Below are 21,903 nucleotides of genomic sequence, written 5' to 3'. Positions count from 1 at the left end.
TTCAAAAAATATTTCATGTTTACAAAATGTTGAAACGGTCTACTTTAAAAAAACATCATAAATAATCCCTCCCTATAAAATACATATTTATCTATTTATAAACTTAATTGTACTTGAATTATCAATATTTAAACCAATCTAATATATGGTGATTTCAACTTCAAAAGTAATAGTACAACAAAAAAACATGTGTGCCCATTCTTGCGGTATAATTTCCTAAAATTTGAATTTATTCTAGTTTCCATCTTATTGAAATATGGGAGTGATGCTGGTATCAAATTGTGATCTGCAAAATCCAAGTAACAAATTTGAATGTATCAATATCAACAAAACTCAGAAAAAATGGCAATTTTGTTAGTTGTTAAGCCAACGATGAGCATGAAAAGCCTAAATTTACTCCTAACAGTAAAAATTCTATATTTGGTCAATGCATTTACATGTTTGGTGTATTTAAATAGTAAGGATATTTTAGATCAATGTTTTTGGTGCATTTAAATCATCTACACTTGGTATAAAATGGGTGCATTTAAAAAAGCTTGATGTTCGGCCATTCCATGAAATTGTAAATCAAGCATGTTAAAAAAATAGCACTATGTATTTTGTGTTACCTGGTAATGTTGGTGTTGATGAAAAAGGCAACATAATGTTATTTTTGTCATCCGGTACAATGAAAGGACAATGCATTTTCATTTTGATAACCATAAACCGTAGGAAGATGATTCACTACGACAAAACCTGGGAAAAAAAGCATGGATTTGTCTATTTTTTTTAGAATAAGCTTCAATAAACAAAGAAAAGGATCCAAGTAAAATTCAATATATTTATTTGTAACGACAACAGGTGAATAAGTAAGCTTAACACAAAAATGAAACATCCGTGCATGAATATTAGAATGTTAGTGAGGTAAGAATGATTTTTAACATGTGAAGGAATATTCTGCCTAAGCTGAAAGTGACCTTCGATCATCAAAAATACCCTCTTTGGCCATGCGTAAGTTTTACGAAAAAAAATTTCAATAAAAACAGGGAAATTTTTGTAAATTGAAAGAACAGTGCTATTTACTGCATTCATAACATAAAAATGGAAAAGTCACCAAATGGCAATGTAAAAAAACAGAAAAAAAAAATAGGTACAACTTCAAAGTACATTGCTATTTAGGCATTTTAGTACAAAAAATAGAAAATGCACCTAATGGCAATGTGGTTAGGTTGTTGGAGAAAAAAATCAATAGAAAATCCAAACAACAGAAAAAAGACATGAAAATTCAAAGTATGTTGTTATTTATTGCATTTATACAAATGCTTCCATGTCACATCCAAGATTAAAATAAATAATTATTAAAGGTGAGTAGTTGTAATTAGAGGTCCATAATAAACAAAATGATAGTATTAGTTTCAAATTTAGCAAAAAATTAAAAATGTTGCAAACTTGAAAAGGAACTTAATGTAGCATGTTGATGTCCACCACCTTGTTCACGTACAAGGAATGCAAAAATAGGATCAAAAGGAGACCAATGAAAATCAGTGATAGATAGAAATCACATTTTTTCAAAGTGTAGCAAAGTACTTGTCTACTTTTTGACCACCCTATCTGCAAAATACACCTTATTTATGACCAAAAAATCAACAACAATAATAAAATCCACGATAATTTATAATCAAATGAAAATATCACTTGAAAACAAGCCAAGGAACACCAGAAAAGCCTCCAGTTCCTCCAAAAGAGTATGTGGAAATTAAAGATAGTAGATGGAGGCAAGTGTAACCAACAAAACGCCCATACTTCATAAGAATCTTGGGACCTCACTCTTCTTGTGATTGTTACGCATCTGTTTGTCAAAAAAAATTGATTCATTTATTTGTAATAGAAAGAAACAAAATTAGGATGGATGTTGTAATACACAGTTAAGCGAAAGTATGCTACTATTTCTTGTATTTAGAAAGGCGGAGGTGAGTTAAGTTATGATATGAAAGTAGATTACCCTATTTTAGAATCTTCCTTCCTAAGTATAGTGTTCCAATGAAATGGTACTCAATCTTTATAGACTCATCATGCAATTCCTTCCAATCTAATAATCGATATTCAACATCATATGGAATTTCTTGTTACAATTTAAAGTTAAGACTGAAAATTTATTCTATTGGAGGACTATAAGTGGTAATTTGGTCATTCTTAAAAGACTATAAGTGGTAATTTGATTATTCTTAAAAGGTTCCAATAAGAAAAATATTATCATGATAAGAATATATTATATAATTATAATACCCGATGTATACAGTGTGTAAACTTTTCTCTAACCACTTCAATTGATATGTTCTTGATGACATTTTGGGCCATGATGATGAGAAGATCTTCACCCATGGTGTTTTAACTAGCTAACATAAAAAATTGCATACACCGACAAATACACAAAATTATCAGCAGCAAAACTATTGGAGGACTATAAGTGGTAATTTGATTATTCTTAAAAGGTTCCAATAAGAAAAATATTATCATGATAAGAATATATTATATAATTATAATACCCGATGTATACGGTGTGTAAACTTTTCTTTAACCACTTCAATTGATATGTTCTTGATGACATTTTGGGCCATGATGATGAGAAGATCTTCATCCCATGGTGTTTTAACTGGCTAACATAAAAAATTGCATACACCGACAAATACACAAAATTATCAGCAGCAAAACTATACGAAAAATAGCATTAAACATGAAAATTATTGAAAGCTTCCCTGTTTCATCAAATATTATATGAGATCTTTTACGCCAGAACCCTTAAGTCCAAAAATCATGAAACACCTACATGAACAAAAGAGCACATAATTGTAAATTCAGGGGCAAAACGGGGACGAAAAGAAACATATTACACAAAAGGGAAACGTACAGTTCATATCTAGGAAGATCTCTAAACTGGTCAGCAACCTTGAATAACTCTTTTCTTTCTTCACCAAATCTACTTTATTCATGCATAAGATTCTTTTTTCTTTTGGATTGGTTATAGGTAAAATGAGAAACACCTAGTCAGCAAGCTTGAACCCTTAATTGTATAGGTTAAAAAAATATTAAAAAGAACAAAACCTGTTACCAAAGTTGGAAAAGGGAAGTTGGACCAAAGCGATTGCTAAAAATCTTAAAGTGTCAAAAGAAGAAAAAGTTCAAAATATGATGGTGTAACAGGACATTAATATATAGAATAAAAATGAATATGTTTATGAACGGTTACAGCTTCTAAAAAATAATCTCATATCTATAGGTTAAAAAGGCTGAACATATTCGTGAACAGTTACGCTTCTGGATCACTAATGCTTTCCTCTGTACTTCTCGTTCATTCATTGCTTTCCTCCTCCACCGCCCTTGTTTTACGCCATCTACACTTCTCCATCGTTTTTGCATGGCTTTTACAAAAGCCAAATTTGTACCCTTTAATCAACTTATCGCTAAGCTCAAAAGCTCAGATTGTTTGATTATTTTATGTTTCTAATTTATTACCAATAGTACTTTATGAACCGGAACTCAATTCCAACATACATTAAGAGCATTCAAAGTAATTTTCATTTTGCATTCTATGTTTGACTTTGATAGAAATTCAAAGTTGTCAAAATGAACTAATTTACCCTTTCACTTAATTCTTTATAGGTTATAAACATTTTCCAAGCATTCTTTTTTTAACCAAAATCCATTCATTAATGTCATATATTTTTTTTATTCAAGACTTGGACTTAATTTCAGAAATTACCTTTAATTTTTATCACAGAAGAGGATTGGAAATTACCACTTCTTTCCTTTGGGATACTCCTACCGTGGCTCCTGGGTTTTGGAATATGTTTGTTCTTGGTTTTTTTTTTAAAAATTGTAGTAAAATTGATAAATAAGTCAAACAATTTTGAAGTTGAAAAGTCAAAATGAGCACCTTTAGTCGTCGACCAAGCTCATTATTCCCACAATAAACATGATACCTGAAAAAAGTAGATAGTCAACATATGGAGAAGATAAAGAAACGGGAAATGGAGTCTTCAATAAGAATCCATCAAGAAAAAAAATCCAGGATTCCCAGACGGTGCTATCACCGGCATCGGAGACGCCACCACATAAAAAATGAACATACATAGCTTTGGTGGTGTAAGCGATATGCAACAGAGGTGAAAAAGGATTAAAGGGTCTTCTTTAATCTTGCAAAAAGAACATCACATAAGGTTTATTTCATATATTTACACAATTAAAATTAAAAATACATTCTTAAATAGCTTCATTATTTGAATTCCTCAACAATAGTTTGAAAGATGTCCAATTGCAGCATCAGTCGATCTATTTTCAGATCAATTGAACTTTCAACAATGATTTATCTGTCAATTTCCTGACGAATTTCAAAAAAAGAAATCAAAATCAATGAGTTTAAACATTAAAAATTACAAAACAAAGCACAAAAAAAACTCACATGAAGCAGGTGATTGTTTCTTTAACTAACGAAATCAAATCATATATATTTATAAATCCAAAAAGCCAAATGCTAGCCTAATAGGTTTTCACCTTCTAATTAGGTACAACAAAGAGAACACAAAACCCATATCTTGAAATGGAATCCGAAAGAGATTGAGAAATACCTTGAATCGGAATTCGAAAAGGCCCAATCAAAACCCATAGCTGTAAAGCAAACCAAAATTCAAAACTGTACATATAACAAACAGGGAGAGGAGTCTACAAACAGGTAGTTCAAAATCAAAAAGAAACCACAACAAACGTACCCAAATCGAAACCAAAAAACGGCGAGACGTATGATTCATATGAAGAAAGTCCACAGCCGCAACAACGTCAGACGGTGGTATTGCGAGGAAACGAGTGGAGTAGATAAGAACCACAACCACAACAAAACCCAATTACAACATCAGATAACCCAACTTCGAAAATCAGACATACGAAACCTAAACCTAAACAAACGTAACAGAAAAATAACAAAGAAACGAAGATTATACAGTATGAACCTGGTGAAGGAAGTCTGAAGAAGCAACAATGGAGAATTTCGGGGCACCTGAGAAGCGAAGGGGGCCGGCAATGGTGCGTTCATGGTCACCGTTCACCTCCAAACGGGAAATTTGAGGGTATTCCTTCAACTGATTTATGGCTGAAAACGGTGCCTGGGTTGGGTGGCTAAAGGAGGAGGAGACTATGAGTATGGATCGACGATGGAAGAATTTCAATTCGTGTTTTGTGGAGCGGTGAACTGAAATTAGAGAAAGGTTTGAGATCAAGCAGTAACTGACTCTGGTGGAAGTAAATAACCCAAGGGACAGAGCAAATAATTAGGGAAAGTTTTAGACGACGCAAAATGGAGGAAGTTAAGTTCGACATAGTACGGAAAAGATGGAGATGGACCGGATGGCTTGAGAGGTGGTGGACACAAAATAGATATCTGGTCGGAAAGAACAGTGGAATGGGAAGAGAGAATAGAAAGGACATTTGATCGGAGAGGCGGTGGAAAATTCCAGAAAGTCGCTAAGATAAACATCAACAAATCCAACGATGACATAAAATGCCCCTACAAAAAACAATTTGAAACTGCAACCAACGAAAACTACAAGGACGAAAATAGACAAAAAAAAAATGATGGAGTACACCGTTGCTAAGTTTGGACATAATAATAATAATAATAATAATAATAATTTATTCTATTTATTCTAATAAAAAATATGTTTATTCTCATATTTTATCATGTATCATTTTATTAGACATTCTAATTAATAATATTTTATTTGTCAACCTATTGATTATTTATTCTAAATTTCAAAATTTAAAATTTTATTGTAATTACATTAAATTAATAGTATTAGAATAAAATTTAAAATAAAATTAATACATGTGATAATTTTATATATTTATTTAAATCAACGATTATAATTTTATATAACTAAAAAGATATCTTTTAATTAATAATTTATTTAAAATAATTAGTTAATAACTTTTAATTTTATAATACAAACTAATAATAACAAAAAATAATAATAATAATAATAATCGAGAGCCATTTGGTACGTGGTAATGAACCGAATAGGGTTTCTAACGTACAAATTGGATACGGAAAACTCCAATCGGATTCCCTTGGAAGCAACCTACCTCCGTAGTACATACCGCTCTCTCTTTCTGCAATATTCTACGCACATTTACCACGAAGTGGTGTGACACCGAAGAAATCTCCTCATACAACTGATTCCTCTACGAAGGGAACGGTAATCCAGATTCAGGAAGCAACAATGATGCCAGCGCCATCAAGTTCATCAACCAAGAAAAGGCGAAAGAGAGGCGGAGGACAACAACAACAACAGCAACAGCAGCAGCAAAACCCTGTGATTGCTGAGTCCACTCGTATTCATATTCGACGGACACTTGAACAGTTTCGGGCATCCAATGATGAAGGTAAGACAAAAATCTCCACAAGAAATGGAACAGGATGTAAATGTTTCATGTTCTGTTTACATACATGAAATGCGATACCTCATGAGACTTGCTATTTGAGAAATATCTGTAGCATGCTTATAATTGAGGCCCTGATTGAACAATTGAATGGTTTGGTCATCTGTACATAGACTCTTTGTTTATTCGTCTGAATTAATGTTCTGTTAACTTTTAACTATTCGATGCTCATTCTGCTCATGAAATTATGTATGTTCATACTTTTAAATTCATAGTGCTATTTAATGAGGAATGAAATTCATGTAGCTTCCATATTTAATGGTTTCAGCATACACATTTGAAGCCAACCTTACAAACTTTGAACGTGCTGAGGTACACAAGTTATGCAGAAAGATGGGTATGAAGTCGGCAAGTTCTGGGTGAGTATTGCTTGTTACACATATTAAAACAATACAAAAACCTGCTCTTAGGTTTATTGCATATTTTCAAATTCATAGTCTTTTCCTGAGAATTTGACTACCTGGATTTTTGTAGGCCTAAATCAGGGAACAGGCGTGTTACAGTTTACAAGTTCAAGGGGAAGCCAAAGAATGTCAAAACCAATAACGATCTCACTTCTTTTACATTTTCAGAAGAGGGAAAAGTAGTTTTGAGGGACTTTTTTTCTCTTTATCCACCTGGTGATCAAGGGGAGGGTGAAAAGATCATGTCCACATCTAAGAAAAATACTGATAACATACGAACAAAGACGGATGATATTCTTTGCAAACCTTCAATGAAAAAGGCTGAAATTGCTGAAAAGTTTAATTCAGTTGTTGCCAGAATGGAATCAGACCTCAAATTGAAACAGGTTTTTCATCTGACACTTTATAAAGACACCGTATACTTCCTTTTCCTCATATCATGATTTGTGTTCTATATTCTTGCTTTGTAGATTACTGAAGATAGGTACAAACTTCCAATTGCATCCTTTAAGGATGTTATTACATCAACAATAGAATCTCATCAGATTGTTCTCATATCTGGTGAAACTGGGTGTGGAAAGACAACACAGGTGCCTCAGTATTTGTTGGATTATATGTGGGGTAAGGGCAGTGCATGTAAAATAGTCTGCACCCAACCACGTCGGATCTCTGCAATATCAGGTATCCATCACTCAAGTTCTGGTCTTTATAACACATATAGCAAATTATGTTTCTGTCTTTACTAGGTTTATATGATTGTTTATTTCATGCTATGTTTTTTTGTAGTTGCTGAAAGAATATCTCATGAAAGAGGTGAATCTATTGGAGAGAGTGTTGGATACAAGGTACAGTATAGAATTGGTAACTTCATTGATTGTTGGTTTCATTATCTTTTCATCTTTTATTATTTATGATCTTATGGTGAAAAAACCCTAGATAAGATTGGAGAACAAAGGTGGAAGACATTCATCTATTGTGTTTTGCACGAATGGTGTCTTATTGAGGGTCTTAGTAAGAGCTGGCAATGGAAGATCTGGAAGAGAAGCCTCAGCAAAGATGGTCAAGGATACATTTCCTGACATCACTCACATCATTGTGGTATAAATCTATTTTAAATGTGATGTGTTAGAATTACATTCTGTTTTTATTTAAAGATATGTTCATTTAGCATCTAAAGACTTCAGTTTTTGCTGTTTTTGGAAAGAATTTGAATTTGGAATAGGGATTGCATTATCAATTGCTATATTTAATGGGGGCTACAATTTTTTGCAGGATGAAATTCATGAGAGGGACAGATTCTCTGATTTTATGCTAACAATCATCAGGTACCTTTTAGGCTTTTACTTTTACATATAAGTATGTTGCTGTTATGGATAAAAATAAAATACATTGCCAATATTGGTATTCGGGTACATGTTCTAATTTAGGGTTTTCTTCACAGAGATATGCTTCCATTATATCCTCATCTACGTGTGGTGAGTATGATTTAGTTATTTTTTTTCATATCTTTCACTTTTTTGTCTATAATTATGCACTTTTTGATTTACCACAAAAAGATTAATCCTAATCATATTTTGAAAGGTATTGATGAGTGCTACACTTGATGCTGAGCGATTTTCTCAGTACTTTGGAGGTTGCCCAATCATACGTGTCCCTGGCTTCACTTACAATGTAAATTCCCATTCTAACCCTGAATCTTTTTATCCGGTTTATGGCATCCAATTTCTTTGGTGACCTTTTTTGCATGTCTAATATATCAGGTGAAAAGGCTCTATTTAGAAGATGTACTTTTGCTTGTGAAGTCAAAAAAAGATTGTCACCTTGATTGCACTTCAAAAACAAATGTCGATGAAAACTCCCAATTAACTGAAGAATTCAAACTTGCCCTTGAAGAAGCAATTCACATAGCTTGGTCAACCGATGAGATTGACTCTCTTTTAGATATTGTTTCAAGTGGTGGAGAAAATTTTCTCAATTTTCAGCATTCTGTAACTGGGGTTACACCATTAATGGTGTTTGCTAGAAAAGGAAGAGTAGGTGACATGTGCATGCTTCTCTCTTTGGGTGCCAACTGTCATTTACAAGATAAAGAAGGAAAAACCGCACTTGCGTGGGCCCAACATGAAAACCAAAATGAAACTTCTGAGATTTTAAGAAAACATGTAAACGGAACCTCAGTAGGTTCCAAAGATTCCAAAGAAGAACAGGTTTTACTCGATAGATACTTACAAGACGTGAACCCTGAATTAATCGATGTTATCCTTATAGAACAATTATTAAGAAAAATATGTACAGAATCACAAGAAGGAGCTGTTCTTGTTTTTCTACCAGGGTGGGATGATATAAATAAAGCACGTGACAGATTAACCTCTAGTGCTCTGTTTAAAGATTCTTCCAAGTTTTTGATATTGGCTCTTCATTCCATGGTTCCATCTATAGAACAAAAGAAGGTCTTCAAAAGGCCTCCACAGGGTTGCAGGAAAATCATTCTGTCAACCAATATAGCTGAGACAGCTGTCACGATTGATGATGTTGTTTTTGTGATAGATAGTGGAAGGATGAAAGAAAAAAGCTATGACCCGTATAATAAAGTTTCAACTCTTCAATCTTCTTGGATCTCACAAGCAAGTGCAAAGCAACGAGAGGGTCGGGCAGGAAGATGCCAGCCTGGAATATGTTATCATTTGTATTCAAAACTTCGGGCAGCTTCCCTGCCCGAATTCCAAGTGCCCGAGATTAAGAGAACACCAATTGAAGAACTTTGTTTACAGGTAAAGATTCTTGATCCGGGATGCAAAATAGAAGATTTCTTGAAAAAAACATTAGATCCACCTGTTTCAGAAGCTATCCATAATGCGATTACTGTTCTTCAAGATATTGGAGCTTTATCACCAAATGAAGAACTCACAGAACTCGGGGAAAAACTCGGATCTATCCCTGTTCATCCATTAACAAGCAAAATGCTTCTTTTTGCTATATCCATGGACTGCATTGACCCTGCGTTGACTTTAGCTTGTGCAAATGACTATAGAGACCCTTTCACCCTTCCAATGTTACCAAATGATAAAAGAAAAGCAGCAAATGCTAAATGTGAGTTAGCTTCATTATACGGTGGACATGGTGATCAATTAGCCACAATAGCAGCTTTTGAATGCTGGAAAAACGCCAAACAAAGGGGACAAGAATCGAGATTCTGTGCTCAATATTTTGTGTCTGGAGGTGTTATGAATATGTTGTTTGGAATGCGAAAGCAACTTCAAAATGAACTTTATAGAAACGGATTTATTCCTGAAAATTCTTCAAGGTTTAGTGCAAATGCTCAGGATATTGGTGTGATTCATGCGGTTCTTGTTGCAGGGTTGTACCCTATGGTGGGAAAATTACATCCACCGAAAAAAAATGCAAAAAGAATTGTTATTGAAAATGCAAACAATGATAAGGTGAGATTGCACCCTCAGTCAGTCAACTCTAAGTTGACTTTCAAGAAGAAAGATTATTGTCCTTTGGTGATATATGATGAGATAACACGTGGAGATGGGGGTTTGCATATTAAGAATTGTAGTATTGTTGGACCACTTCCTTTGTTATTGTTGGCTACTGAGATTGCTGTGGCCCCACTTGATGATGTCAGCGATGATGATGATGATGATGATGCCAGCTTTGGGGGTAGTGATGATGAAGAGGGTTATGATGGGGAAAAGGGAGATAGACTTATGTCTGACCCTGAGAATGTGGTCAAAGTTGTTGCGGACAGGTGGCTTTCATTTGAGTCTACAGCTCTTGATGTTGCTCAGATATATTGTTTAAGAGAAAGGCTGTCTGCTGCAATCATGTTTAAGGTACATAACTACATATATCCATAATAGCAATCTATTTTCTTTTTCTTACCCGTTATAGCAACATACTTAATTTTTTTTACTAATATAGCAATATGTAACCCATAATAACAATGTACTTACAGTTTCTTTCCTATAATAGCAACGTACTTCTATTTTTCTAATGATAGTAACAAAATGTAACTACATTACTACTAATGGTTAAAAAAACATTGTTATTACTAGCGAAGAAATGTAAGTATGTTGCTATTATGGGTAAAAAAACAAAGTATATTGCTCTTGTTGGTAGCGAGAGTAAATTACGTTGATATTACCAACAATGTGCTCTAGAATTAAATACTAATTTATGCAACCACGTATTATTCTAGGACCAAAATATGCAACATTTTAACTAAGAAACCGGTTACCTAATGATGTGGCATTGGTTGAATGCTTATTTATGCAACAATGTTTCATTGTGTACCAATTTATTCAATTAATACAAGTTATGTAGCCACATTTTGGTATCCCTCGTAAAAGGATCATATATTAACAATTATGGATTTAGTTTGTTAGCAAGGGCAATGAGGTCATTCTCCTATTACATCAGTTAGGTTGGTGCTAGTAAAGTATAAATAGGAGTTGGGTGTAGTTGGTTAGTAGCTTTTGGTCTTAACAAAATGAATGCTAGTGAAACCTTATGTAATCCTTTCAATTTCGAGTCATTCATTTAGTTCTTAATAAAACCAGCCAGTTGTATATATAAGTGTACAATGATTGGTATTAGAGCAAGTTTGAGCCATGGAAACAAGTTACGAAATCAATTTCGTAGGAGAATTGGAAAGAATGAGGGCATTGTTATTCGTTGCAAGTCATACAAATCAAAATTGTATCAAGATTCGATTAAATCGAATGCAGTCTTCATATAGAGGCTCATCAATTATTTGCCCTAAGTCGATCCCAAGAACCGGATAAGAGAATTTTAAATAAGGAAGAATTTGAGGAAGAAAAATTGAAAAAAAGTAGAGCACTAGTTGAACATGTAAGAGAAGCAACATCAGAAGAGGATTAATTAGGGATGGAGGTCAAACAATAATCAAGTTTTGGAATCAATCTTCGTTTATGTCTCACATTTCATCGAACACTTGGAAGGCGTCCAATGATATTGCAGTCACGGTTGATAACTGTTGTACACTGATGCATAGAACTAGAACTGACTAATTGTAGTTGTATTTAGAATTGAATGGAAATTGAAAGGACTGCACAAGGTTTCACAAGCATTCAAATGGTTAAGACGAAAAGTTACTAACCAACTACACCAAGCTCCTATTTATTCTCTATTAGCACCCACCTAACTGATCTAATAGGAGAATGTACCTAATTGCCCTTGCTAACAAACTAAAGCCACAATTGTTATTAGATCCTTATGTGAGGTACACCACATTTCAACGGGTTAAACAATTGGTAAAATGTTGCATCTTGTATATTTCACATTTAACCCTCAATCCTATGCAATCACTCAATACTTTTTTTCAATTATATAACCAAACATTGTTACATAAATCCACATTTACGTCTCTTTTCACCCAATTTGAATCACTAGAATAAATGTATTTGTAGCAATGGTGGTACTAATATTGATGTTGTAAGTTGTGAAAGTTGATTACGATTTAATGACATCGTCTTAAAAAAACATCAGATTACACATCCAGGAAAAGATCTTCCGGAACTTCTTGCAGCCTCTATACACGCAATAGCGAATGTACTTTCTTACGATGGCCTCGCTGGCATCAACGCGCCACTTGTATCCGTTGACTCGTTGACTTCAATGGTAAGAGAAACCGACATCGGGCAGCCGCCAGCTGGCGGAAATAAAGGCAAATTCAAGAATTCAAACAACTTTCTTGGATCGCTTTTATATAATAATGATTCACAGAGACAATGGTCAGGGAGACCCAGACATCATCCATCTACTTCTTCTTATTCTACACAAAGAAATCAACATCAACATCAGATTCAGAATTCACAGGGTGGCATGGGGAATGTTCATGAGAGAAACAGGAATGAAATGAATGGTTCGAGTTTGAGGGTTGACTCTTTGAAGCGCCATCGTGGAAGCAGAGCTTGATTTGATTGTATTTTGATGTAATGTGAATTGGTTTTTGATTCAAATGGGGTTACCCTTTTATGTAAACAATGTTGTTGGACGTGGTAGCCAGCCATTTTGAATGTGTTGTTAGCTTGTTATTGTAGGGTGCGTGTGTTTCTTATACAGGATGAGCAAGCTTTTAGGTCTCTATTTGGATACACGTTCACACTTTTTTGGGTGGGACAATCGTAATTTGTCTTATTGATATAGCAATGTATGTATGTATGTATGCACATACATGTATATGTATTGCACAAGTATGTATGTAGATCGATATTCAAACTCATGTACTCATGTGATATGAAATCTCACCTCCTTACCAATAGGTTATGTTTACACACATATGTAAATACAGGGATTCTGTATATTACAAGGGGTGCATGAACACCACTTATAACATGGAAGTGGGCCACCTAATATTTTACTGTTTTTATTTTTTATATATATACGATGGATACTGATTTTATTTTTGTTAGATTGTAGTTTGTTATCAAATAACTTTCTATATGATAATGCAACGGATTCGTAGTTATCTATGTTTTATTGAGAATTTCACATTCAAAGTATGAGCAATTATTATAGGATTCGTGTTATGTAGTCATCAAAACCTAAAATTTGTAGGCATTTTTGTATCATTACTTGTTGCATTGCACTCATCAATTGAAAGGATATGCCCACATGTATCTATCTAATCTAATCCGTTTTCTTAATGTGGTTTCGTTGCAGAGAAAGATCCGATAAGATTGGTTTAAACTGGAAGTATACTATTGACTAACAAACCAAAGCTCGACTATTTTTATACATAAAAAACTATATAATAATTAATAAATATTCTTGTTTAATCGAACAATTATCTTTATTACATCTTAAGATTAGATGGGAGTTAAAACATTTGAATCGGGAGATAACGGAAAACGTGAGGCATGCAATTTTTCACTGTTTGTAGTTTTACACCGTTATATTTACAAGCCAACTATCGTGTTTATAATGAATACTAATCAATACAAAGTACAAACTACCTAACTAACAAACATCTAACGAACCAACCACTTTATTCAGTATGATATTCTTTAATATTTAAAATAAAATTGTAATGTCATGCATCATTTTGATTTTTAAAAATATATCATCCCATGTTCAGCCTTTTTTCTTTAATACTTAATATTTTATTGTTGGTTCAGAAAAAGCCTAGCCCGGTTATCACCCACGTGGGGGTGAAAAGTCGGCATGTTTAGGACAATCGTCAAAACCATTTTTTGCCTGGTCCAAAAGAAAAATTGTCCCATCCTATCGTGATCCGAATAAACTCTAATATTTTATTAATATTTATATTTAGAGAAATTAAATATCCACCTACTTTTGTTCCTTCTAATTCTCCTATTCAATTAAATGACAACATATGTCATATTAGTACATTAAAATATCATTAAATGTTACACATGTCAAATATTTCATTGGGTAGAAGGATTTGTAGGAATAAAAAATAAAAAATATAAATTGCAAAAACTTACAGCAAAACAACAAAAATAATAAGAATACATTATTTTAATCTAAAGATTATATATTATAAAAAGTTGCATGAAAATATTTTCATTTCTAAATATAAAATCACAAACAGACAGTTAATACTAAAAACACATCCAATTATCATCTTGATTTTTCTTTAGAAATTATAATGGACACAATGTTTTTTCTTCCTCAAATGAAATTGTCTAATTCTAATGTTATGTTCAAGACAATCATGTTCTTCCATAAGTTCTAAACATTTATATCGGTTTCACAAATCCATCTCTCCACACTTTAATTCATTTTTCATATTTTCCCCCATTCTATCTTTTTTTTTCCTCTTCACATATATTCTTTTATACGTTTTTGAAGTACCCCGAGACCATAATGGGTCCCAGCTTGGTTGATCTTCAACATCCGGAAAGGTTGTGAAAGTATGTTATGGTAGTCATTAGAAAGATAATGAAATTAAGGTAGTCATTAGAAAGATAGTGAAACGAGGTTGCGAGTGACTTGTTGGATCCATTAGTAGACATTTTTTGACAAAAATACAGATAGAAAGTTTTTTTTGAGTTGGTTGGTATGAATTATGATATACCTTTAAAAAAATCTTTACACCGTGGGTGCATAGTGTGTTTTATGAGGGATTTGTTATCAATTAGGTAATTATTAAAAAAATGGACTTGGGTGGGATTTATAAAAAGATTAAGAAAAAAAAATAGTGACCTTTCGCAAAGAGAAATAATAAATGTCCATTTTTAAGATGTATTCATAATGGTAACTTGTGGAAAATTAGTGGCTATTTTTGGCAAACCCTAATTTTATGAAAAGTCTTTAGGAGTAGTTTGTGTTTTTGTTGGTGTTTATTGTAATCATTTTGATTTGAACCTTGATATGGGAATAGGTTAAACAAGTAGAAATCCATGAACGTATACAAGTAGTAAGTATTATACATGAGTGGCTTATGAGATACAAAACTGGGACAAAAATAGATCCAAATAATGGAATGGAAGTACTCAATTGGTTTTTCATGATATATGATAAGATATATTACTTTCAACTTTTAACTACCTCTCTCCCCTAACCTCCTTCCCTATAAAAACCAGAAGCTTACACGGCTTGTTCTATATGTTAATGTTGGTTAAATCATAGCTCATCATGTGTAGATTCCCCGTCTGTCTCTTCTTTTTTGGACTCACTACTACTCTCATCGCTGCCTTTTGTCTCCTCTTTCTCAGTTGGAGTTGGAGTCTCGGTTTCATTCTTCACGCTCACCTTCTCCACTTTCGGTTTAGGCTTTGGGATTCTATTAGTGCTCGCAACCTGGTTGGTAATAAATAAAATCATAAATATATGAGTAAGCAGAACATCTTAATTCTTAGTGGAAATAAACAAAAACATATCATATCATGCCTTGTCTTGAAGATCAAATAGCTTGCTCATAACTTCTTGAGACGTATAAGCTGGAGTCGCAGATGCTGATATCCTGTACAAGTACAAGGAATTTCATTTTAACCAATTACGTTTATGCCATTGCCATGTTAATCAATCAATTGTACATAATCCTTGCATATAACCCGATGATAAATGCTGTTTTTTTTTAAAGTAAATTAAAATTTTGGTCCGTAATTGCATAAATTGGCTATACTTAGGGACCATGGGGACCAGAATTGCAAAAATAACATTAACTCAACTCACTTTTTTTGCTCAGCCTCCTTATCATTCAACCACTTGTTAAGATTTTCTGCCTCACGTAGTACCTGGAAATTAACAAAAATATTAAACTTTATGTTCCATAAAATAAAGCTGTGCATACTTTAAACTTTAAAGATGAGAAAGAAAGCAATTGACCTGGTCAATTTTCTCTTTTGGAATCCATGGTTTTTTGGATTCCCACCCACTAACAATCTGCACAAATGAAAAATAATTATAAGTGACAGCCTGGCAGAGGCAGAGGATTCTTCAATTTATTATGAGAAATTTTTAATCAGAGGATATTATTTTTTACCTCTTGAAGCTCAGTTAAATACTGTCTAGCACTTTTTGATGCTTCTGGCCTTGCTGTAAGCTCCTTGTATCTACATATATATATCCCACATGTTTATAAAAATTTAAGTTTTGTAATATCACAATCAAATTTTATTATTTTTTATTTATTGCATACCTGAAAAATATGGGGTCCCCGATATCCTTCAGTTGATCCAAACGTTCTTCAAATTGAGTAGCTGAAGCATCTTCACCATCCATGTACAACCAATCTTGCACCTAAAAAACACAAACAAAATCCATGTTAAGGTCAATCGAATACCCATTTTGCATGTGTGTGTGTGTGAGAGAGAGAGAGAACCTCATCAAGTTTTTCAATGAATGACTGGCGTTGCTCACTAGAAGAAACTGTTTGTAATTCATCCAGATAATCAAGCTGCCAAACGCAATAAATAGAAATGAGAACTAAAAACTAATATTAATAGTAAAATGAAAAATTAACCTTTTCTCTGGTTGCATATATGTATGCTTCAAGATCATTTTTCGTCTCTGCAGTTCTCCTTCTTTCTGCATCCTTTGCATCAAGTGCATTCAACCTTTTGATACCTTCAGCAAGAGCTTCATCTGACAAAGGTACCCCTGACCCCACAGTCTTCTCAGATATCTATACCCAAAATACCCATACACAATCAATGAAAACTACAACAATAATATAAATCTTAATGGGATTTATTAAGCTCAAACCTTTAGAGGAATTCTGAAAGTACGTTTCTTCAGTTTCTTTTCCGTGCCAAGATCAAGGGTATTTTGGTCATTTGCGGTGGTGTTAACCGAGTGGGTACTCATATCATCACTAGCATCTGTCTCTTTGGTGGAATCAGCTTCAACAGTTAAGTTGAGGGGAGCAGAAACATTCTTTTTTGGAACTTCTACCCACTCAGAAATTTCAATCACAGCATCTGCTCTATCCAATGAAAATATGCCACTTCTACTAAGAGAGAAATGGAGACTAGCTTTCACAGGGGACGAAAGGTTGCGTGACATGTACCTAAACAGTTAAAAAAAAATACATTACAAAAAAGAAACCTATCTTTAGCTGCATATAAATATTAATCTGTGTACTTACTTTTCACTAGCATCAGTTAGACCAGAGACGGAATACTTTGCAAAAGTACGTGAAGTAACGCCAGGTGGCAAGAGGTGTTCATCTTCATATAAAAGTGAAACATCAAAATCTTTGTTGTGAGTGATTGATCGGAACATCTGTGAATGATTATGAAAAATTTAGTTAGGTAAGAGTTGTTGTATTGATGATAGAAAAGATTAGGAGGAGTGTTTTTGATGAGATTGATTTATTTACCTTGATGGGTAACTTTTTTAACCTTGGTACAAGTAACTGTGTGGTGGTTTCATCTTTTACAAGTTGAGGACCTTCTAGATCCATCATGAAACCATACATGGAACCATCAACCATACCAAGTTTACGGTTTAATTTGATCCCATCACTTATATTTGCAGCATGTAATGAAGCACCAAGAACTGTTGCCTCGTCAGCATCTAGATGTCTGTCCACGTCACTCTTTCCAAGGAATTCTTGAAGCTTAGCCTGTAAAAGGGATACATAAATCAATATTGAAAAAAAAAATCCAAAACCTTGCAACTGCATCCACAATGATTTTAGCCTTTTTAAAAGCTTTTTCTTTTTGCCACATCGGCTTTCCACTAACTTTATTTAACTCATACCTATCTTTATAAATCTTCTCCAATGCAAAAGCTCTTTTCAGCAATAAAACATACATCCTCATCTATTTGAAATGTTTTTACAAAACCCCCTTATCCAATTTGTTGTTTTTTAAGCAAGCGTCATATTTGATATTGGTGTCATTTTGGTCGAATATGTAGTTATAAAAATAAAAGGCAATAATATATGATTGGTATGTTATGTTCCTTGATGTTTGACATTGGTGTCATTTTGATTGTCTTGACATTCTTTCTTATTCATAGTAAAATAGATTAATTAATCAGAAGATAATATATATTGAGGGGGTAAATGGTAATATGTAAATGCTGTTGAGGGGAGGGGATGAAGGGTCAAAAATATAAAAAACAAAATATTTCTCATGGAAAAAGAAGTGGTTTTTTACTTTTTTTAATACAAAAGGTTTGGCCCCCAATGTTGATAAACTTTTTTTGAAAAGCTTATGGTAATAGTAAAAATCCTCAAAAAAAAAAAAAAATCCCATTGAGGTGCTCTAACAGAAGAAAGGCTAGGCAACTTAATAAAAACAAGATCAAGAACACTAACTAATTAACACTACCTCGTGAAGGGATTCGGAAATAATATTATAGTAAGTAATGGGAAGATTTATAAAATGAAAAAGATGTAGAAAAAAACCTGCAACTTGGGTACTCGAGTGCCACCTCCAATCAACTCAAAGGCGTATATCTCATCGACCTTCAAACCAGAGTGTTTAAGCAATTCTTTGACAGGGATAATAGATCTTTCCCACAAATCTTCACACATCTCTTCAAATTTCTGACGAGTAATTGTGCTCCTGATAACAACAAAAGAACCAGGAATTTGGAATGATTAATTGCCAACAAGAAAGACCTAAACTGAGGAACCAAGAACAGATTAATGGAGTGTACCTAAAATCACGATCATCAAGAAGTGATTCAACTGAAAATGGTGCTGCAGAATTTGCACTGAGGATTTCTTTTGTACGTTTAACCTGCTTTTTCAGTTTAGCCATTGCCTTGGGAGACTTTCTGACATCAACCCCATTCCCAACCTGTTTGTTGAACTCATCTGCAAAGTGTTCCACCAACCGTAATTCCAAGTTTTGACCACCTAGCTCTGGATCCCATTTAACATCTTTGACCTGTATCACAATTCATACGTGTTATCAACCAATATCATAATAATGCTAATGTGATAAAAGTACTGAATCGTAACAAAGCACATAGCACAAATACATAGCTACTAGCCACAACAGGATTTAGACATCCATTCTCAATTTCTTATCTGCAGAGTGTTGGTTTAGCTAGTTGGGTCTCAATTCTGGTGCATATGGCTTAATACAACCCAGTATGTTTTAGTAGCCTTTCAAAATAATACAACTTTTGACACTTTTATAGAACAAACTTGAATTACTTCTGTGGGGAATAAGTTTAAGGAGGGTGGTCAGGTGAAGAGATTTTATCGGTCTTTAATGAGTAACACTTGGTTATGATTTACTTATATATATGATTCAAATGTTGCCATATCATATACCTAATAATCTGTAAATACTAAATAAGAGTAGAATCCTGGTGTAATCTAATAAGTGAACTCAGAAATCCTGGTGTAATCCCGAATAGCTTCTAATGTGCATTGGATTAAGTAAAATCACATAAAACGGCAAGTAAAAGATTGAGTTTTTTTATAATTAATAAAGGGTATATTTGGAAGAATTCTAAAAAAGCTATAAAGGGTACATTTGGAAATATTTTTAAAAAAGCTCAATAAGCTCGTTAAAACACTAGTCTGCATAGCTTTTTAAAAAGCACTTAAGCTACTTTTTGGTTTGACAAACATGACAACCTAAAAAAGCTCAAAAAATAAGCTAGTTATGGCACGCCAAACATAGCCTTAAGGAACTCTAATAAGTAGTGGGGACGGGGATGGAGGCAAGGCAAAGGGAAGATGCAGGGAGGCCAAACAAGAGGGGAAAATAGTTGTTGCTAAATCCAGGCATATGGCTACAAGAGTTTGGATGAAAAGATGGGGGAAATAGAATCTACAAGTTAGCAAAATCAACAGAGTTAAAGAGAGAAGGAAAAGGGACATAAGAAACATAAACCATATTAAGGATGAGTGGATGACAGTGGTCAAGTTCTAGTAAAGGATTACAAGAGCAAGTGGAGATGGGGTGGTTACTGTCACTCCTTATTTAATGAGCACAGGTCAAGTCTTAGCAACATTTTGTATCTTTTCTCTGTGTACGATATTTATCTTCTTTTCCATTCCCCTTTGAAATGTCAGCTCTATTGCTTGTATGATGTATCACAGGTCTTACTGTCTCTCTGTATCTTACCTATCATTACCCCATTCTTGTTAGGGTATTGGTGCAGAACTCTAAGAATATAAACAGAGCCCATGATGTCTATCTGTATTCATCCTATATTTGCACTTCTACTTCTTGTGCAAATGTTCATGGTTATCTCTATCGTTTGCTGGTAACAGATAAGTTAAATATAATGCACGCCACCAGTGACACAACTAAATATTTACAAAGAAAGCAACACATAAATAGTATAAGCGTTTATTGTAATAGAAAATGTCAGTACCTGAAATTGATTGACAGAAACAGTCTTGCCGTATTCTTTAGTGTTATAAGCCGAGAAGTAAACAAGAGCAGCATAAGTGCTGCTGGATCCCATATCATAGAAAATAACATGTCTCGACCCGTTGGCAAAATCTTTATCGATCCCATACTGAAGTGCAGCACCTGAATGCTCGTTAACGAGAGAAAGAGCATTCAATCCAGCCAATTGCGCCGCCTGAAGCAAACCCTTCCGCTCCGCCTGCCCAAAATACGGAGGCACTGTAATAACAGCATCCTTCACCGGCACCTTGCTATGGAACTCAGCCAATTTCAAAGCATAACCCAAAATCATAGCAGTCAATTCCTCCGCCGAATACACAGTAACGCCATCATCGATTTTGATCCCGGCGCCGCCTCTAGAATCTTCAACCACATTGAAAGGCAGATACAAGGAATCTAGAATCTTCTTGACATGAGAAAAGGGCTTTCCAATTAAATCACGTACATTAGAATAAACCTTATCAGGATACCGTGCAACAATCCCAGCTGCCTCCTCGCCAATGAGACGATCATTAGCGTGAAACGCCACCAGAGCTGGTGATTTCCTTTTAGACATTTCGTTTATGGCGATGGATATCGGAGCTTGACCCGGTTTTAGATTCACCACGGCAACTTTTATCCATTCAGAACCCAGATCAATACTAGACACAGCTGATCGCGAAGGAACTGAATTTAACAACAGCAAAAACACCATTAAACCTAACCGAAACATTGTTTTGGACATTGTAGATCGGTTGATGGATCTACAGCCCTAGCTAAATCTCCTCCTTGGGGAAACTATACGAATGGCGAAGTGGGATTGAAATTAGGATTTGTGGAGACGTAAGTCGAAGGTTTTAAGCGTAGCAGTGAATTTAACAGAACCAGGAGGAGTGATCTATTTTCTGGGGGACGTGTGAGGTTGACTCTACGTGGTCATTGGTATGGCTAACCAATAGTAAGACGCCACGTAAGCCAAAGTGCCATGTGGTTGCTTATGATAGCCCTGGTGCGTTGTTTGGCGAAATCGTGACTTTTGGGAGGTCGAGTTCGAGTAGGCCACTAGGGTTTATCACAATTGAATATCAGACATTTTTCTAGACAATCACTAAAATAACTATATTTGGAAAGCGTCGATTGAGAAATAGCCGAATTTTTAATTAATAATTACTATAATTTTTTATTTTTTTTAACAATATCTTGTTTTACAACATTATTATAAAGTTTTG

At 34.1% G+C, this 21,903-nt stretch overlaps 2 protein-coding genes and 1 long non-coding RNA gene across 12 annotated transcripts; 1 reads left to right on the top strand and 2 right to left on the bottom strand.

Moving 5' to 3' along the window:
• Positions 1-18: 18 nt before the first annotated feature.
• On the bottom strand, positions 19-5,506 carry LOC145092231 (uncharacterized). 10 transcript variants are annotated; one of them, XR_013702450.1, is made up of 6 exons: positions 4,746-5,506; positions 2,888-4,644; positions 2,526-2,802; positions 2,266-2,375; positions 609-1,828; positions 19-286 (listed from the first exon to the last, which is right to left on the bottom strand). It is a non-coding gene; the product is annotated as an uncharacterized LOC145092231 (long non-coding RNA). The 10 variants fall into 10 exon arrangements; XR_013702457.1 differs by lacking the exon at positions 19-286 and adding an exon at positions 1,982-2,068 and having other exon boundaries at positions 1,372-1,828; positions 4,746-5,505; XR_013702456.1 differs by lacking the exon at positions 19-286 and having other exon boundaries at positions 1,372-1,828; positions 2,888-3,810; positions 3,914-4,644; positions 4,746-5,505.
• Positions 5,507-6,052: 546 nt separating this feature from the next.
• Positions 6,053-13,161, top strand: HVT1 (helicase in vascular tissue and tapetum). The gene is made up of 11 exons (XM_079030159.1): positions 6,053-6,411; positions 6,737-6,827; positions 6,943-7,258; positions 7,343-7,553; positions 7,659-7,717; positions 7,809-7,970; positions 8,145-8,197; positions 8,314-8,347; positions 8,454-8,543; positions 8,633-10,711; positions 12,387-13,161. Exons 1-11 carry the CDS (start codon positions 6,249-6,251, stop codon positions 12,813-12,815), a joined length of 3,687 nt encoding a protein of 1,228 aa, XP_078886285.1. The 5' UTR covers positions 6,053-6,248; the 3' UTR covers positions 12,816-13,161.
• A 2,086-nt stretch (positions 13,162-15,247) lies between these two features.
• LOC145092230 (heat shock protein 70 (Hsp 70) family protein) lies at positions 15,248-21,690 on the bottom strand. Its single transcript, XM_079030160.1, has 14 exons — positions 20,658-21,690; positions 18,978-19,210; positions 18,724-18,883; positions 17,689-17,934; positions 17,455-17,591; positions 17,073-17,376; positions 16,831-16,992; positions 16,690-16,764; positions 16,507-16,607; positions 16,351-16,420; positions 16,194-16,250; positions 16,041-16,102; positions 15,756-15,828; positions 15,248-15,665 (listed from the first exon to the last, which is right to left on the bottom strand). Exons 1-14 carry the CDS (start codon positions 21,417-21,419, stop codon positions 15,489-15,491), a joined length of 2,619 nt encoding a protein of 872 aa, XP_078886286.1. The 5' UTR covers positions 21,420-21,690; the 3' UTR covers positions 15,248-15,488.
• Between the last annotated feature and the right edge of the window lie 213 nt (positions 21,691-21,903).

This window comes from Lactuca serriola, chromosome 3, assembly GCF_051521515.1.
Source record: "Lactuca serriola cultivar US96UC23 chromosome 3, Lser_US96UC23_V15, whole genome shotgun sequence".
Classification (NCBI taxonomy): Eukaryota; Viridiplantae; Streptophyta; class Magnoliopsida; order Asterales; family Asteraceae; genus Lactuca; species Lactuca serriola.
Note: the sequence above shows the minus strand (reverse complement) of the source record. Positions and strands in the feature narration are given on the sequence as shown.

Bases quoted from the DNA above. Each gene is read 5' to 3' on its own strand.
- HVT1 (XM_079030159.1), top strand. From the start codon at position 6,249: ATGATGCCAGCGCCATCAAGTTCATCAACCAAGAAAAGGCGAAAGAGA. The intron at 6,828-6,942 runs GTGAGTATTGCT...GGATTTTTGTAG, and splicing joins ATGAAGTCGGCAAGTTCTGG to GCCTAAATCAGGGAACAGGC. The intron at 10,712-12,386 runs GTACATAACTAC...AAAAAACATCAG, and splicing joins CTGCTGCAATCATGTTTAAG to ATTACACATCCAGGAAAAGA.
- LOC145092230 (XM_079030160.1), bottom strand. From the start codon at position 21,419: ATGTCCAAAACAATGTTTCGGTTAGGTTTAATGGTGTTTTTGCTGTTG. The intron at 19,211-20,657 runs GTACTGACATTT...ATTGTGATACAG, and splicing joins TTTCTGTCAATCAATTTCAG to GTCAAAGATGTTAAATGGGA. The intron at 15,829-16,040 runs GTGAGTTGAGTT...GTACTTGTACAG, and splicing joins AAGGAGGCTGAGCAAAAAAA to GATATCAGCATCTGCGACTC.